The sequence below is a fragment of the Podarcis bocagei genome, assembly GCF_964188305.1.
Source record: "Podarcis bocagei genome assembly, chromosome: 4".
In the NCBI taxonomy this organism is placed as follows: domain Eukaryota; kingdom Metazoa; phylum Chordata; class Lepidosauria; order Squamata; family Lacertidae; genus Podarcis; species Podarcis bocagei.
This window is the reverse complement of record NC_138128.1, coordinates 64653575-64672023: the sequence shown is the minus strand read 5'-3', so window position 1 is coordinate 64672023 and position 18449 is coordinate 64653575. Positions and strand designations below refer to the sequence as shown.

General features: G+C 41.9%; 1 protein-coding gene across 1 annotated transcript in view; it reads right to left on the bottom strand.

Annotated features, from left to right (window-relative positions):
- The window catches only part of ADGRA1 (adhesion G protein-coupled receptor A1), a 313459-nt gene that overhangs the window by 168234 nt on the left and 126776 nt on the right, over positions 1–18449 (bottom strand). Inside the window, exon 7 of the mRNA XM_081189457.1 lies at positions 9285–9498. Within this exon, the coding sequence (XP_081045583.1) occupies positions 9285–9498 (214 nt within the window). The remainder of the gene's footprint in view (positions 1–9284; positions 9499–18449) is intronic.

Below are 18449 nucleotides of genomic sequence, written 5' to 3'. Positions count from 1 at the left end.
CCACCACCATCATTGTGGGCCCGGCCACTGGAAATCCATGCTACACCACTGCTCACTACATATGCTGAGACACACACACACTACTGTTGAGTGTTGCAAACTTCTTTGGAGGGCATTTTAGAGCCGTGTGTGTGTGTGTGGAGAATGCCTGAATCTCATGGGGAGTCACTGCTCCACATTAGTGGATTAGTGTGATAACACAGCTGCTGCACAGAGCAGGTTAGATATCCAAATAAATTATAATGGCTTTCGGTCAGTGGTGCACATGCAAAGCATCCCAACTCACCCAAAATTTGGTCCTTATACTTTCTTCGTTAGACACTGCTCCCCCAGAATCCTTCAACAGTTCTTAGAAAACAAATTTAAGAGCAGCCTGTAGATTTAGCAGGTAAAGGGAAAGGGACCCCTGACCATTAGGTCCAGTCGTGGCCGACTCTGGGGTTGTGGCACTCATCTCACTTTATTGGCCGAGGGAGCTGGCATACAGCTTCCGGGTCATGTGGCCAGCATGACTAAGCCGCTTCTGGCGAACCAGAGCAGCACACGGAAACGCCGTTTACCTTCCTGGCGGAGCGGTACCTATTTATCTACTTGCACTTTGATGTGCTTTTGAACTGCTAGGTTGGCAGGAGCAGGGACCGAGCAACGGGTGCCCACCCTGTCGCAGGGATTCGAACTGCCCACCTTCTGATCGGCAAGTCCTAGGCTCTGTGGTTTAACCCACAGCGCCATCCACGTCCCTAGATCTAGCAGGATCGATGTTTAAATCAGAGAAAATCTGTATGCATGCTTTGTGGTGCCATTTTCTTGGGTCTTGTCCCAATGAGCCAAACTACAACAAGCACCTTGAATACTTTCATAGTGGAAAGGCAGACTGTACTCTTTTTTTTTAAAAAAGAAAGAAAGTAAACTTTGCTTCTTACCTGCTTTAAATATGGGGCAATTTATATGCATGAAATATGCATGCAGAGCAGAAACAGGCCATATGATCTGAAAGATAAACCACTGGATTCCTTCAATATCGCAGATGATGCCCAATAATAATAATAATAATAATTTATTTATACCCTGCCCATCTGGCTGGGTTACACCAGCTACTCTGGGCAGCTTCCAACAAAATATTAAAATACAATAGTCTGTTAAACATTAAAAGCTTCCCTAAACAGGGCTGCTTTCAGATGTCTTCTAAAAGTCGGGTGGTTGTTTTTCTCTTTGACATCTGGTGGAAGGGCGTTCCACAGGGTGGGTGCCACTACCAAGAAGGCCCTCTGCCTGGTTCCCTGTAACTTGGCTTCATTCATACTTCTAGACATTCTGCCACTGCTTGAATGATTGTGTAGTCAAGTCAGCTCTGGAACCACCCAGAGCGTGGGAAGTGCTAGACAAGTGAAACACAGCCTATTTGCAGGACTTTTCCCTCATACTTCTAACCTACAATTCCACAATGTTGACTTTGCTTTGACAAAGCCCACTGCTCACTAGGTCTAGCAACACAGCCCTCAACATTCAGTGTTGGACCCAGACAACAGAAACAAGAACCACCACCACAATGAAACTATAGCAGCAACTGGTCTAGCAAACAGAAAACCCACACCGAGGCTTTGTTAAGTAAAACATTTCCAAGATGATGAATAAAAAGTGCTAATCTTTGTATGATAATCCTTGATTATTTGTTTGCATGCCTTTGGGAGCAGCTAGAAAATGGTAGCCAGCAGAGTTCACCAAAATAATTAATTTTAAAATTAGTATTTGTTGCATTATTGTAATTCAGACTTTCATTTGCCACCCTCTGCTTGTGTCCGACACTTCCTCTCCCTCAGAATGTGTTTAGATGTTGAATAATGCTATATTTCCTGGAGATCAAACCAGCACAATTCAGTTCCAATGTTACTGGCCAGATTCAGTGATCTTCTGGAAGGCCCTCAACAACTTGGGTCTAGGATATCTTAAGGAGTGCCTGATCCCTCAACGCATGGCCTGATCATGGAGATATCTGAGGGAGTCTCTGCTGGCTCAGAGGCAGGGATCATAACTACTAGAAGCTGGGCATTCAGTGTTGTGGACCCAAACCTGTGGCGGTCCAATCCTAGTGATTGAGATTAAACAGGTACCCTCTTTGCTGAACTTCAGGCACATTACAAAAACTTAAAACAAAAAAAAAAATCAGCAGGCATTTTAAGGCCTGTTTTTATGATGAATTTCAATTGTTCTCTCGCTCTTTTTAAAACATTTTATGTACACTGCTTAGGAATCTTGAATATGAAGGGGTACATAAATATTTGAAAGAAAATAAGACAATCTGAAGTCCAGACCAGAAGTCCCAACACCCATCTGGCAGCAGGAAGCATTCCATTACTTGGGAAGAAAATAAATGAGTCAATGTGGGCTCCAGGAAAGAAGGAAGCCATAGGACCCAGTTATTGCAACACCATATCCTCCCCAGCTCTTAATTCAGTGTTTGCCAGACTCCTGCTGCTTCTTAAGCAATCTGTCCTGTTCTCCCCTCAGAGGGAGAGAGACAAGGCATTGCCTGAGGGATTAACTGTCCCAGGACTGTCCAGAGTAGAGGACATGACTTTATCTGACACCTCAAACTGAGAATGTGCCTCTGATGGAACCCCCACTGCTCTGATGCTGAGCCAGAGCCTGCAGAACTGGACAACCTCAAAGTGGGTGAGGTTAACAGCAGATCCCAACCAGCCACTCTAAGCAGGTGGTAATATCACTGCTACTATCTGTAATGTTTAAGGTAAAGGTAAAGGGACCCCTGACCATTAGGTCCAGTTGTGACCGACTCTGGGGTTGCAGCACTCATCTCGCTTTATTGGCCGAGGTAGCCGGCGTACAGCTTCCAGGTCATGTGGCCAGCATGACTAAGCCGCTTCTGGCGAACCAGAGCAGCGCATGGAAACGCCGTTTACCTTCCCGCCGGAGCAGTACCTATTTATCTACTTGCACTTTGACATGCTTTCGAACTGCTAGGTTGGCAGGAGCAGGGACCAAGCAACGGGAGTTCACCCCGTCACGGGGATTTGAACCGCCGACCTTCTGATCTGCAAGTCCTAGGCTCTGTGGTTTAACCCACAGCGTCACCCGCGTCCTGATGTAATGTTTATTACATCGTAATAAACATTTATTATAATGTTTATTACGTAATGTTTATTAAGCTGCAAATGCTGCTTCATTTCCATTTTCAACTGCTCCAACCAAAGCTAATTTAAACATTTGTATTTTCACCCTATGCCCCACAAGACACTATAGCTCCAGCAGTTTTTGCTTTAATCTAAGTCACATGCGAGCACATTTTGCATCGGTATAATCCCCCCCCCCACCGCATCTGTTGTGCTAAGTGGGACAACTGAACTTTTCCTGAGCTGGTTTCACAACTGTCCTCCTCCAAGTATTTACTCATTCTATTCAACAAGCCTTCTGCATTCAGGGTTGTCATTGGCCACAAATCAATATTTGTATCACACAAAATAAGATCTGGCTTTGGGGATGCTTGAACTATTTGCACTGGCCATTTTCCATTCATTTACGAAGTTTCAGCAGCCTGCCAAGGAAAGCCTATTCTGTTAGACATGTCGCTCTTGGCTGAACTTTGATCACTAATTCTAGAAATGCCGGTTGTTTTAATTCTTTATTGGACTGTATTGTTTGACATTTTTTCTCTTGCCGGAAGACAAAATGTGTAAAACATGACTTTCATATAACTTTAGGTGCGCATGATGGTTTCTCCATTTCTCAAATCCCTACAAAGGGCTATCATCTCTGCTACACAATATATTGTCAGTTTTGTTGACAGCCTGACAGTACAAAGCTTGTATATTCTGTGTAAACTCTAGCTCGCCTTTCATATTATAATCCATGGTTGGAAACGTGTTACAAAATATAAGGTGGTTAACCTTTTTAATGTTTATTGGAATTATAGTGCCTTGGCTGAGTAGCTCCAGTAGCTGGAAATGGCTGGGGAAAGTGCTATATTTCCCCCCTACTGAAAGAACAACAGAAAAATTCATTGCGCCTGAGAAACCTATGTATCAATATATACATATAATACCACACAGCCATTTACAACAACATGACTTTGGCGAGGTCTTGTTATCTTTGATGAAGAGCGCTCTGATCACAGTTCTTATTACAGTTTCATATCACTGGGAAGCCTGCATCATTTATTCATATAGCTGTGTTGGACATGGAGTCAGCCTTGGAGCATGGAGCTATAAAAATAAGCTGTCATTCTTCAGTGGCAGCAGCGTCATTTTCTCTCCCTCTCTCTTGCATACCTGACACACATCCTTTTTTCAGTTTAAACCTACAGTGAGATTAACTCAGAGGTGTTTTTTTTCTTTTTTTTTAAAAAGCCCTACAGATTAAGACAGAGCAAACAAAATCCTCAACGATTCCTCTTTGCCTTTTGCAACACAGCTCTTCAGAAATGGCACAATCTCATACAAAAGCTATGCTATAACACCAACAGCCAGCCCTTTTAGCATGGAACACAGAAAAAACCTTGGTTACTGATCATAGTTAAAAAGGAGGGACCTTAACCCCAAGTCTAGGCAGCGGTGGGCTAGCCGCTCCAGCACCCGGGGTGGCACACATGCCGTGCACCTGGGGGCAGGGCAATCCACCCAGGGGGTGGGGCGATAATACCCAGGGGGTGCAATCCAGCGCTGCCACAATCACACCGGGGGTGCCATCTGGCGCGGCAGGGATCGCGCCAGGGGTGCCATCCAGTATGGCCACGATCTTGCCGGAGGGTGCCATCTGACATGGCCATGATCATGCTGGGGGTCCCATGTGGGCTGGGGCAACAGCGCAACGGCGCCCCCTGTGACTCCCAAACATACCCTGAACCCGGGGAGCTGCACCTGTGCTGCTCGTCCTCTCCCCTGCCTGCCTCCTCCAGCTGGGAGTGAGGGGAAATGGCACGGGCAGCACAGCAAATGTCACCCCCCCCGTCAAGCTGGCACCTGGGGCAAGACGCACCCACCGCACCCACCTTGCCTCACCTCTGAGTCTAGGTTCAGATGGCACACTAAATTTGACTCATGCTGTGCCTCAAGGTCCTCCTGAGGCACCAGCATGTTTGTGCATAGGCCATAGTTTGACTTACTGTGACATGTTAACCAGGCCAGTGTCTGGATAAGACAGAAGCTTGCCATCTTGCTCCTTCTTGTGGTACTCTATTTTGAAAGTCTATATTATCCCTCAACTACATTTCTTTTCCAGCTGCTTGCCAGTGTTTCCTGCTGCACTTTATTTAATCGTCTTCGCACAATTCCCTTTTATCTCATAGGTTTATGCCATCTATACATTTGGTGTCAACATTTTCCATTTTCTTTTTCATCAGACCTAATATATTTAAAACACATTGTGCCTGTGCTAAAAAAAATAGCCTATACTGTAAAGTGAAAAGCAGTGTAAGGCTAAATTGTGACAAAAAACATCATCTAAAATGTGTGGCCAACTAGGAAGATCATTAAAATATAAAAACATAATAAAACGTAAACATTAAAGAAAACCTTCCCTATACAGGATTGCCTTCAGACGGTTTGGGGGTCTGATAACCTCATACCCTCCAACATTTATCCAATGAACATTACCTGGCATTGAAAATATTGTAATGCCAGTGACAGATATGACCTGGGGCAGGGGAATTCAGAGTGCAATGACAAAAAAGGTCCTCTCTTTTGTATTACTAATTGCTACTGTTGATGATGATTTATTACAAAAACGGATTCCTTTCAAGCCTCACATTTAAGCACCATATTTTTTGCTCTATAGGACGCACTTTTTCCCCTCCAAAAATTAAGGGGAAATGTGTGTGCATCCTATGATGCGAATGCAGGTTCCTTGGCTTCAGTGATAGCAATGCAAAGCCTCTGAAGCGCAGAGGGAGCGCTCCCTCCACGCTCCGGAGGCTTTGCGTTGCTTTCGCTGAAGCCTGGAGAGTGAGAGGGGTCTGTGCACACCGACCCCTCTCGCTCTCCAGGCTTCAGGGATAACTGCCTGAAGCCTTCGGAGTGCAGCGCGAGTTCCCACTGCACTCCGCAGGCTTCAGGTTCCTTTCGCTGAAGCCAGGAGAGCAAGAGAGGGAGAGAGGGAGAGCTGCGCAGCGCCCCTTCAGTGAAGCGGGAGGAGAAATGGAAGGGGCTCCGTTTCTCCTGCCACTTCGCTGAAGGGGCGCTGAGCAGAGAGGGGGAGAATTTTTTTTTTCTTGTTCTCCCCCTCTATAACAAGGTGTGTCCTATGGTCCGGTGCATCCTATAGAGTGAAAAATATGGTAATTGAGAGGCATCTCGATAAAAAGTTGTCACACTTGACATAGATTCTCTTTGTTATTATGTGAAACCCAATTCAGCCAACTTCATTGGTGTGCCTCACAATATACTATTAAATTTGGGATAGCTAATCCTTCTGTTTGGGTTGGGGCCTTCTCCTTTGTGAATACAAACCATGCTTCCAAAAAAAGGGAATAGCTGGAGAAGGGCCACTAAAAAAGAAGTGGGCAGGCTGGTATGGCCTAGCCACACACTTTCCATAATCTTCAAAGACATAAAGGAATTTGACAATATGAGGTAAACATTTGCTCAGGGAAATGGGCTGAACTCAGCTCCCAGGAGCATATTTTTCAGATGCACAAATTATTTTCAAATGCTATAGGAAATATGTGGTTGGCTCATGGTAGAAATATACCATTTCAATGACTGGTAGGGAACATGTTTCTTAACTTATATACTAAAGTATACATATGACCATGGAAACGATATGTCAGAGTAACTTTGAAAAGTTCAAATAATATTATTATTGGCCAATACCTGAAAAATTGAAGTAAGAACTAATGGAAAACATATTCTCAAGTGTCCCATATGGAAACATTTGTTGCCAAGAAAAATGTCATGAGGCAGAGTCTCACTTTATAAATTAGTTTCATTAGCACAGTACAAAAAAATGTTTAGGCTGTCATTTATTTTCAATTATGTCTTAACAAAGCTAGTAATGTGGCTGAATATCTTATATTGACAAAGGAAAGACAATAAAACTGGTATGTCTATAAATGATAATTGTGTTGAGCTGGAAATACATATCCAGAACAATCAGGATATATGGACACTTTTAGTCATTCTCTTTACAAATTTCAGAAAGTAGCTTTGGAAAGACTAGTATCTGCACTAAAGTATAGTATCTGCACTAATAGGCAACACATACAGTTAAACACAGGGGGTGGAAGACTGCCCCTGTTTCTATGACAACACTTACAGTAACAGTTGCACACACATTAATTTGATTTTATATGTGGAGCTATACTTGAGGCTGAGCCAAAATGGCCCTCCATTTTCAGCAGCCCTTTCTAAAGCTTTCTACAGTTCTTCTGGGAACCTTGCAAACAGCTACAAAATGCTGTCCCACCAATTTTACTGGCTCCCTATCGCTGACCCCATATGATAGATATTTTTGCAAGGGTCACAAATATTCAAAAGTGTTAACTATGCAAAGTCTGTTGGCTTTCAAAAATACAATTAGTAAAATATTCAAAAGTAATGCTAGGTCATGATATATGGGCTACATTCTGTTAACTTCATGGGTATAGAAAGTGGGAGGAGAAGTGTTAAAAAATCAAGGCAGATTAGATCATATTAATCAGACATTTAGTTTTATGGTGGGCTGCAAAGAAAGTCTGCATTTGCAGAAATGAGAGGGCAGGGCAGTATCTACCCAGTAATTTAAGCAGCAGGTGTTTGATAGCACTAATTAAACAATCAGCCCCGCGTTGCACATATTGATTTTTATGTTGTGAATCAGTTTCAACCTTCCCATATTCAACATGCTGCCTCTTTTTTGATCTTTCTAAACATTCGCCACAAGGCAATTTTGTATACTGTAAAACAATTTTTTTGCATAGCAAAGGTTGAAAAGCAGCAGTATAGCTCATCATTCCAGTCTCCTACTGGTAAAAAAATGAACTAGATGATGTCAGTTGTTCCTCGATATAAAGTAAACACACACAAATTACAGCAACCTGGCAGGGCATCGTAGTTCTGAGACTGTACGGTCCAATATAAAAAAAAATCATAAAGCATGATTCAGGTTCTTAATACACTTGCATTGGTTTGCTGCCAAATGCATGCGGCTTTGAGAATTGTTCTGTCTAGGTATTCCTGGCAGGTGCAACAGCAGGACCCTTCTGAAAAAAATCTCACGGGGGCACAGATTCTCAGCAAGAGTGTTTGAAAATAAATAAATAAATCCAAGACATTAAACAACGAAGTTGCGTTTTTAAGAAGAAAAAGCTTGTTCTAGTAAAATGATACTAATGAATAAATGGTCGACATAGAAAGAAACTGATGTTAATCGGTGTGAACACTTTTCCCCTCTGTGTTACAGAGTGAAAGAGAGAGAGAGACTGGAGAATTCATAGACAGCCTTTAAATATTACTCCACCTGATCATTAACAGAAAGTGGTGGGAGAGGGAGCATCCATTGCGAGGTAGTTTGTAGCAGCTAGCCATTTTCCACGAGGGGAAAATATGTCAACACCGCAATCCTATACATATCTGCTCAGAGGTAAGTACTATCATGAATATAATACATAACCAATGAGAAACTTTTTATCAACAGAATCACCTATAATTCTAGTTTAGACACCTCCAAAGGGCTATCAAAAACCAATGCATGTTCCAGGGAAATGTCTGCCCTTTAGCATTGTTGAATTTAAATGGAAAGTTTCGGTAGACATTTGATGGACGAGGCTGCAGAGCTGGAATTCATCAGCAAAAGAAACGAGTATTTCAGGGATCATTCTGAGAAGAAGTTACTCTCTTTACTCATCATATGTCTCCTAAAGCACTTGGGAGTATTAAAATACCTTTATGTCATCTGTCAAACACCTCTCCCAAATGTACCACGCAGGTTCCACTGGCTTACAGCTTAACCAAATGAAATGGGGGGGGGGGAGAATCTAACATCTGATAGTTAGGCTCCAGTTTGAATCTGGAGAAGTGTGAGCATCTCAGAAAGATGGAAATCTACCTGGCAGCCAGGAAAGACCAAAAGAAAAACCCAAACTAGTCACCATCAGTCACCACACTGCTAAAATCATACTGTATGTTTCCCCTGACCCAGTGCCTTCCAGAAGTTGTTGAATCGTAACACCTATCATCCCTGACCATTGAGCCATGCTGACTGGGGCTGATGGAAATTGTAGCCCTATATATAATTGAAGTGCACCAGGTTGGGAAAAGCTGTTCTAAATAATACCAAAGATGGGAATATATTACCGTGTGATTAAACAGCAGTCATGCGTTATGCTGTCCTCCACAAACACGCCACTTTCGTCATCCGTTTCAACTAGGCGTCCATCGTGGTACCAATGCACTTGTGTAGTATTATCGAGGTATGTTGCTGTACACTGAAATGGTAAGCGGTCGCCATGAAAAACCACTTGTCTCTGGGATGGTATCAGTTCAAATAGAGGCAGCTCCAGCGGTCCAGCTGTAGGTGAGAGTATAAAGGAAACAATTCGTTTATTGCATTGTTAGTGATGAGGAGAGGAGAGGAGCAGAACTAGAGTCAGCAAAAACAATAATGGACAAGTACATCTTTGCAGTGCAATTCTACACATGTCTATTCAGCAGCAAGTCCCTTTGAATTTAATGGGGTTTACTTCCAGCTAAATGGGTACAGGATCGTGCCCATCATTTCTTGTCACTAGAATGAAAATACCAAGTTTGTTTTTTAAAGACACAGGGTATATCCTCCACAGATGCAATTACTGTGTGCCCCATGTCAAGAAGAGGGCTCACAAACATAGTTGCCAGGTGGTCAGCAATGTCTATAAATCTCCGTATGGCAGGGATCTGCGAACTAGATGAGTAGTACCAAGTGGCAGACCTTACACTTCCTAGTAAATTCTGTATGTGCTGCTGAGAACTTTGAAGAAGCTCTTTTCCATCCTTGAACAATAAGGTTTGCTGAAACAAAACACATGCCCATAAGCTACACACACATTCCATCACATTGTCAGTTTGGCAGTTTTCACTTCATTCTGTAAACTAATCCAAGACAATTACAGTGGTGCCTCGCAAGACGAAAAGAATCCGTTCTGTGATTCTCTTTGTCTAGCGGTTTTTTTGTCTTGCGAAGCAAGCCCATTGAAGGATTAGCGGATTAGCGCTATTAGCGGCTTTTAGCGGCTTATCTGCTGATCGGATCAGCAGATAAGCCGCTAAAACCAGCAGGAACTTGCAAGACATTGTCGTCTTGCGAAGCAAGCCCATAGGAAATTCGTTTTGCGAAGCACCTCCAAAACGGAAAACTCTTTCGTCTAGCGAGTTTTCCATCTTGCGAGGCATTCGTCTTGCGGGGCACCACTGTATACTATGATTGGTAAAACACTGCAGAAGGTAAAATGTTTGTGCTGAGAGTTATGATTATGAGGGGAAAACACGTTAGACTCACGTGATCAAGTCAACCCACCTGTGATTAACACACTGCTGATTTCAATGTAACGTTAGGTTAATGTGCAATCTTTTTGCAAAAGGTCCAATAAATGGAAAGACCTTGTCTCTCCCTCCCTTCTACTTTCTCTCCCTTTCCTTCTTATTGCCTAGGCTGAGCACAGCTGCCACAGTATTAGAAGCTAATGCACACAGCATTATATTTTCAAGGAAGAAAGCACTTTCAGCTCAAGGGTCAAATACTGTGACTCGTACTAAGGAGTAATTTTATTCCACATTTAGCTGCACTGATTGTAATAAATCTACAAACAACACAGCAGTGCTGATTTAGATAGAATGGCTAAGTCTCAAGCTCTGCATTTTTAATTTTGTGAGGATAATGATAACATTTATTCACTTGGTTGTACCTTTCAACGGGTACATATTTTTATCCTCAGGTCTTCTGCTTATAAAGGAAATGGTTTAATGCTTCCAGTTCAGCATAAAGTGGAAACACCTTTGCATCTTTTCAGAGTTAGAGGATGGAAGGAATTCTTCTCTAATTAAATGATAAATAAATAAATGTATATCAGCCTATTAACACTTAACAGGCACAAGTCAATTGTTGAAAGTAATGAACATGATCAATGCATATGTTTTTCTAGTATTTTCACATATTTATAATAAACTGATTGCCAAATGTATTTGGCTATCTTGACATCTCTTGACAAACAGAGAGGCAAAATTGTCTATAGTCTATTTATTATTTATTTATTTATTCATTCATTCATTCTTTTCTAGAAGGCGTGTTGAACTATCAATATAGCAAAAGTTAATACTATAGCTCAGAGGTTTTCAATCTTTTTGGGTCCACGGCTCTCTTGACCAACTACATTTTTTCTGTGGCACCCCTGTGGGTCTCAGAAGCCCAGTTCTGTCACCCCTTGCCTGCAGAGTCAGCAGCCCCTCACCCTTTTCAAACACCCTCCCTTGTGGAGCATTCTTAAACTCTCCCCTCTCCTTGGGAGTCCTCTGGACAGCCACTGGTCTCTGAGCTGCCCTCCCTGCCCCAAAGAGAGGCTGGGAAACACCAGGGGCCTGGGAAACACCCCCTGGACAGCCCCAGAGGCACCATTCACCTGGGGAGCTTGTAGTCAGGGCTGCTGCAACAAACAGCCATGCAGCCTTTAGGAGGCAGAGAGGCAAGAGGGCATTAGAGGAAGGGAGGGAAGGAAAGAGGGACAGAGGCCAGTGTTGCCCGTGGCACCCCGTACCATCTTTCAAGGCACCCCAGGGTGCCATTGCACACTGGTTGAAAATCACTATACTAGCTTATGTTGAACACCTTAATCATGCACTAAAAATCACATTTCCTGTTTTGAGGGAGATTTACAAATGCCCAGAATTGTTTATACCCCACCCATCTGGCTGGGTTTCCCCAGCCACTCTGAACAAGCTAAAGGAGATGGCATTTTCCATTGCAGCAACCAGGCTATGAAACTCCCTATCCCTGTGACACTGTGAACTTATTGACACTTCCTCTTGTTCTGCTGCTTTCCCCCAGGGAAAACCACTCTTTAGTGCTCAATCAGAGCAAACAGCAATTTGGATTCTTCCCAGATGGACATTTGTTCCACTCTATTGCTGAAGAGCAGCTTTTCCCTTGGAAAGAAGCGGAGCAAGGGGGAAACCACGCAGACCCATGCCTAGAAAGTGTGGGTCAAATGGAAAATTGTTTGGAGCTGTGCTTTTTAGGCACGGCACAAGGTGAAGTGTGAAAGAGCCCTGAGTTGACATTTACAGTGCAACCATAAACATATCTACTCAGAAGAAAGATTTATTTAATTCAACTGAATTTATTTCCAAGTGAGTTGGGTTCAGCCTGCGGACTTAGACATCAAGCAGAAACCTTATGTTTTGACAGGTCCATGGTCTTCCAGTTCCTGATTTTGTTTACTTCCAGGCTGTTTTAAAGAAGGATTTAAGCAGCAATGTTTATTTTATTATATTTTAATACCTGATGTTTTAAATTTGGTGATTTAAGCCACCATGAACATTTTCTGTAGAAATGTTTTAAGTAAATAAATCATTATATTGTGGCTTGGAATACAGCAAACGAATGAGGTCAGTTTTACTGCCAAAACAATGTATTCGTTTCTCGGTTCCTGCTGAATACAACCAGTCCAAGTAGCCAGAAAGCCATATTCTTAACTATAGTGATGAAAATTGGCAAGGGATACAAAGTGTTGCTCAGTGGGAGCAGAAAAAATTGGACAGGCACTTTGTATCCGATCTCCAAAAACCCAGCTATAATTGACTTGAGTCCTAGAAATACCTTAGCAGAATGTGGAAATGAACGATAATGCTAGAATTAGAAAAAAATTCAGAATTTGATATACGACACAGAAGTAAATAGCTTGCTTATAAGTTATTTGCAATGGATTGTATTGAATGTTAGTCATACTCTGAGCAGACTTAACATGCCCATCAGCAATGGCTCTACTCTGAGTAAAGGTTAGTTGGAGACGGTCCAATGAAACTCCCATAGCATGACACTAAGGCTGCAGTCTTATCTTCATTTACCGGGAAGTAAGCCCCACTGAATGCAACAGGACTTACATCTGAGTAGAGACGTGGCCAGAGACATGTAAAAGTGCATGCACATTCAGCTGTGTTTCACAATGCTGCTACAAATTAAGTAAAATTAATACATTTGTCAGAGCGACAGAAATAAGTAATCTGAGGGTTCAATCCAAGCCCTGAGGTCAACAGAGACCCTTTTCTGTGTGTCCCTGAAAGCTGAAATATGGTGGGTTGTCACAAGAGACTTCTTAAAAGTGGTCTTCTGTTTATGGAATGTCCTCTGCAGTGTGATTCATCTGGTGTCTACTTTAACACCAAGACGCCAGCCAAATACCATTTGACTTGCACAAGTATTAACCTCCATACTTTGAATCTTTGGTAGAACGGTATGCTTTACCATGATTTCATAGGATGACCAAATCATAGAATTGTAGAGTTAGAAAGGACCTTGAGGGTCCCAACCCCCTGCAATGTGCAGGGTTTGGCCTTGTGAAACTAGTTAGGGCTTGTGTTTGCCCTTATTTTTAGACTTCTCCAAATTAGAAAATGTTCTTAGTGTTAGTGTTGCCATCTAAAATATCATTTTCGTATATTTTGCAACTTTAAACAGTTTTTGTCGCTTTTGTACCCAGAGAATTTTTCCTATTGGGAGACTGCAATCTCTTTGTGATCTGTAATATAAACATCAACTCAGCCTCTGGCAACAAAGCCTGGGCCTTCTCGTAGGCTCCCCCTTTTCTCTGCACACCTCCATCTGTTTTCAATACTGCAAACGGCACGACAACTTTTCTCAAAATATGATGCTGTCATTTGGCATTAAGACATTTCCATAATTCAGCTGGTGTGTTTCCCAGCACAGTATTTTCGCACCTGATATTGTGAAAGAATTATTAATTAAAACCGGGAAGAGAAGACCTGAGGATTCTATGAATTGGCAAATTGATGAGGAGCTGTAGTATCATGAAAAGCCTTTTTATTCGGCTCCGTCATTTAATTTAATGTAGTACAGGCGTATGAGTCAGGGAACCCCCAGATATATGCAACACCCCTTGAGTTACTCTGTTTTCTAAGTGCAAAGCAATGATTCTTTACTATGGGAATCAGGAACAGAGTTTCTTCACAGGCTGGTCATTTTTTTGTGTGTTTTGTTCTTTCTGAAATCTAAGTTGCCCTAACATTCTGCTATAGCCAGCATTTTAGCCTCTAGTTCTGCACTTCTTAAAACTCAGCTTACAAAGTGTACACAAACCTGTAGCCTAACAGCCCAGTTGGAGCTAAAAAAGCCATTTCTAATGGGTAGAATCAGGAGTGGGCAGGCAAAGAGGAGGGAGAGTTTGCTTAATCCTTTCCCTGCTCATTCATTCATTTATTCAAGTTATTTATATCTTGCTTTTCCTCATATAGTTCAAGGCAGCTCATGAACATAATAAAACAAAAACAAAATAGCAATGTTTGAAAAGAACAATAAAGGCCAGCAATAAAACAATTTAAAAACATCATCCAAAAAGCACAATACACAGCCATGGGTAAAACACACAGAGAGACACAAAAATATCATAAAATTATTAAATACCACTTTGCTAAATCAAAACCCAGCCATCACTACTCAGATTTGTGTGTGTAGTTTGTGTTTTCAGATGCCAAGCTGCACAAATATGCCCAATATCTGACCTTAAATTTTAAACCTAGCTCATCTGATAAGAGCCACATAACACAGGAATCAACTGCCCACTGAAAGTTCAGACATATTTAATTGTAGATATATGCCTAAAGTATAGAAGTACAACTAAATTTTAGTACACAGCAGATAAATCATTTATAGAAGCAAATGAAGGGTTTTCTAATATCTATTCATGAAGGGGTGGGGAGAGAACCTTACCACATTGCTGCATTAGATTTGTAGCAGACTCTCTCTAGGGTGTACAAGTACTTTTTATAAACCATGACAGAATGGATGTCAAAAATGATTTAACATTTACTTGCCTGTTAGTCCCTTAATGCTAATAAAACACAATGCCATTCAAAATCATTTCCATTTGGCTGATTAGTGTAAGCTCTAAACAACATAGCGAAACACAGCTTGAGCAAACCTCACACGTTCTCTTCCATTATAAATGCCTCAAAAACAAATGCACATGGTTTTGTTTATCGGCAGCTTCCTAGAGAGTGTACCATGTCAAGTGAATTTATTTGTAATAGATCAGCATCACATTGGAAAGATTAGCCCCTTTTCCCGAGACATTCCTGGAGGCCAAACAAGATCATTCATACACTAAACAACAGTCAGCTTGCCATGTAGAAATACATACTGTTATGTAGCTGTGGAAACGTTTTGAGGAAGTAGAGTATCTTAAATAACCACGGACTGCTTATCTGCAAGTCATGTTGCTTGTTCCACCTTCTCTTCCAAATGGCTTTATTAGTGGAGGCAGGAGGGATGTATTCTGAGGGTGCGAATGGTTTATATGGGGCAGGGGCACAGAATAAAAAGCATCTAGGGTGGGGCCCTGATCTGAACGTAAAGGGACCCCTGACCATTAGGTCCAATTGTGGATGACTCTGGGGTTGCAGCACTCATCTCGCTTTATTGGCCGAGGGAGCCAGCGTACAGTTTCTGGGTCATGTGGCCAGCATGACTAAGCCACTTCTGGCTAACCATAGCATGGAAATGCTGTTTACCTTCTCGCCAGAGCAATACCTATTTTATCTACTTGCACTTTGACGTGCTTTCGAACTACTAGGTTGGCAGGAGCAGGGACTGAGAAATGGGAGCTCACCCCGTCACGGGGATTCGAACCGCCGACCTGCTGATCAGCAAGCCCTAGGCTCTGTGGTTTAACTCACAGTGCCACCCGCACTGAACCATAGAGGGAAGCAAAATGTTAAAAGCTCCCACATCTCCCGCCATGGTTCCAACCTGAATTAGGATCCCAGAGTCTGCTCACTAATGATGATGGTGATGCAACTGGTCGTTGTGTGACTTGTATCATATCTCCATCTGTGTGACTCCATCTCTCCCTCTGTTATTTTCCCCAATGCAGAGACCCATCTATGTTGCCTATGTTAACTTTTTAAAGGCACCGGGTACATCAATGCTACAATATAAAGCAGCATCAGCAAGGCAAATTCTAAAAGCAGAGAACAGAATAAGGTAACATGAGAATGCTAATTCAATTAATTATCACCCTTATTCATAAATTATTTCCTTCAAAGGTGATTGCTTTAGAGTGCATGCGTATGTTCATGATGAATTCAGGTGCTCACTCATACGGAAGCAAGCTGTGTTACAAGCCAACAAACTACTAGAGCATGAAATACAACATCAATATTTTTATAAGCTTAACGAAGTAACTTGCCAAACTTCTATGGTTTAAACATCGCTAGATATGAAAAACATTTTAATTTATTTTGCTGTTGACATCGTTGATCTTGGCTACAGTACTGATGGACAGGCAATAGCCTGTGGGACTAGCACAAGACCAGAGATGATATAATGTAAATTGTCCTTTCCAGGTTCTCCAGATTAATGCCGAAAATCTAACTGCACTTTACAAGCAACACTAAAGTCAATGGAATGTACTTCTGAGTTTTAAAAAATGTATTGTAAGGATGGCAAATGAACTAAGCATCTGTTTACGATTCATGCCAAACAAGGAATGAAAAGGCATTTCAGCATCATGTATGACAGCAGTCAAAATATGAACATATGGCTGGAGGCTGGAGATGATGCTACCTTTCCATTTCCAAAGCAACCTTCTGATCTTCTGAACTGTAATAGAATGTAATTTTTTTGCTTGGCAAAGAATGACATAACACCATGCACTCCTTTTTTATTATTAAAAAAATAGATTTTATGAAAGCTTTTTCATACTGCAATAAAATAAAAGAATCTAATCTAAATAAGAACAAAAACAGAGAAAGAAAAAAGAAACTTCAAAGGTAGCTCTTAACCTTAGTCTCACACAGAAAGGGATGAACCCTCCCCAGCTCTCACCTGGGGGTTTTCCTTTCTTCTCAATAGTCTCTCACCCTGGAAGGTATTCTCTTCCCTGCCTGTCACTCAGGGTCCTTCCACCAACCAGCCACCACCTTAATGTGTGTGTACCCCCATTTTTATGGCACTTCAGTTCCCTATTAATTATATCTGAAGAGCTTAAAATGTGTTTGCTTCTTTTGAATATGCTTGGTTGTGGCTTAGGGGGGTGAGGAAGAGAAGAGTGTTAGATGAATTATCTCCAACTTGACTTCAGCTTGTTTGGCCTGTAACTTTGCTTTTTAACGTTCCCACTGACGTCCGCAGGACTACTCCCTAAATTGGTCTTTGATAACATGATCGATTCTGTGTGGTGATCTCCTGGAGGTTCCTGCTCCCCTTGCTCTTCTTCTGTGGACTGAATCCTGACAAATTAACCTTGTTTTTAGGCTACATGTACAGTAATGCAAACCACTGCTAACACAAAGTTCCCTCAGAACCATGGTTTGCAAATGTTTTCAAACCATGGTTTCACTCCAGTGTCTTGATCACTTCCACTGGCTTGCATGTAATGCATTATAGCTAAACTGGCAAGGGAGGGGGATATCAGTCTGGATAACAAAGAGAGGCTGGAGCTTGATTTGGACATCATGGTTTGCAGATACCCAAGTGTTATATTTGTGCTGGCTCACATTTTTTTGAGGTATTTCTTGTTTTTCAATGGAACCCCCCAACTATTTATAAATTCATGCACAACAATAAACCTGAACTTTTCTACATTAGAATTATCTCATCTTTTAAGACCATGTGCTTTTGCAAAGGAAAACCAGAGTTACTTCTTGTTAATCGCTTGATTTATTGTATTGCCAATGGGGCTTTCTATCTGAACCTGCTATGCCTGCAGAGTGTAGCATGTACTGCTGACAAACGTGTGAGTTAGAGTTCTAATATATGTATACAATCTCAGTGGGAGAAAAATATGCATGGCTAAACTCAGTGGAAATAAGCTGGAAGACACTAAAAGTAAAGAACCGATCCAGTAACAAAGCAGATGAAAAAAAATGGGGGAAGGGACAAAGAAAACAAAAACGGACTGTATTTTTTAACAGAGATCTACTGACAAAGTGGTGTGTGTGTGTGTGTGTGTGTGTGTGTGCACGCACACACGACATACACCAGAGGACAACTTATGTTTTGCAGTGCACTGCCTAGGATTCTCCACAGAAGGTTTGTAGAATGCTAGGGCATATGAGAAATGCACTCAGTTGAACTGAAAAGTGATGCTAAATTCCAGTAACTAATAAAATGTTAGTCTTAACATCTTTTCTAGAATATTTATGACGCTGCGCCTGTGAGGTATCAAATGTACCAGCATTTATCAATTTGTTCTACAGCTACAAGCACACCTAAGCACATATCCCTATGGTTTGCTTCCATTAAAATAATCATCC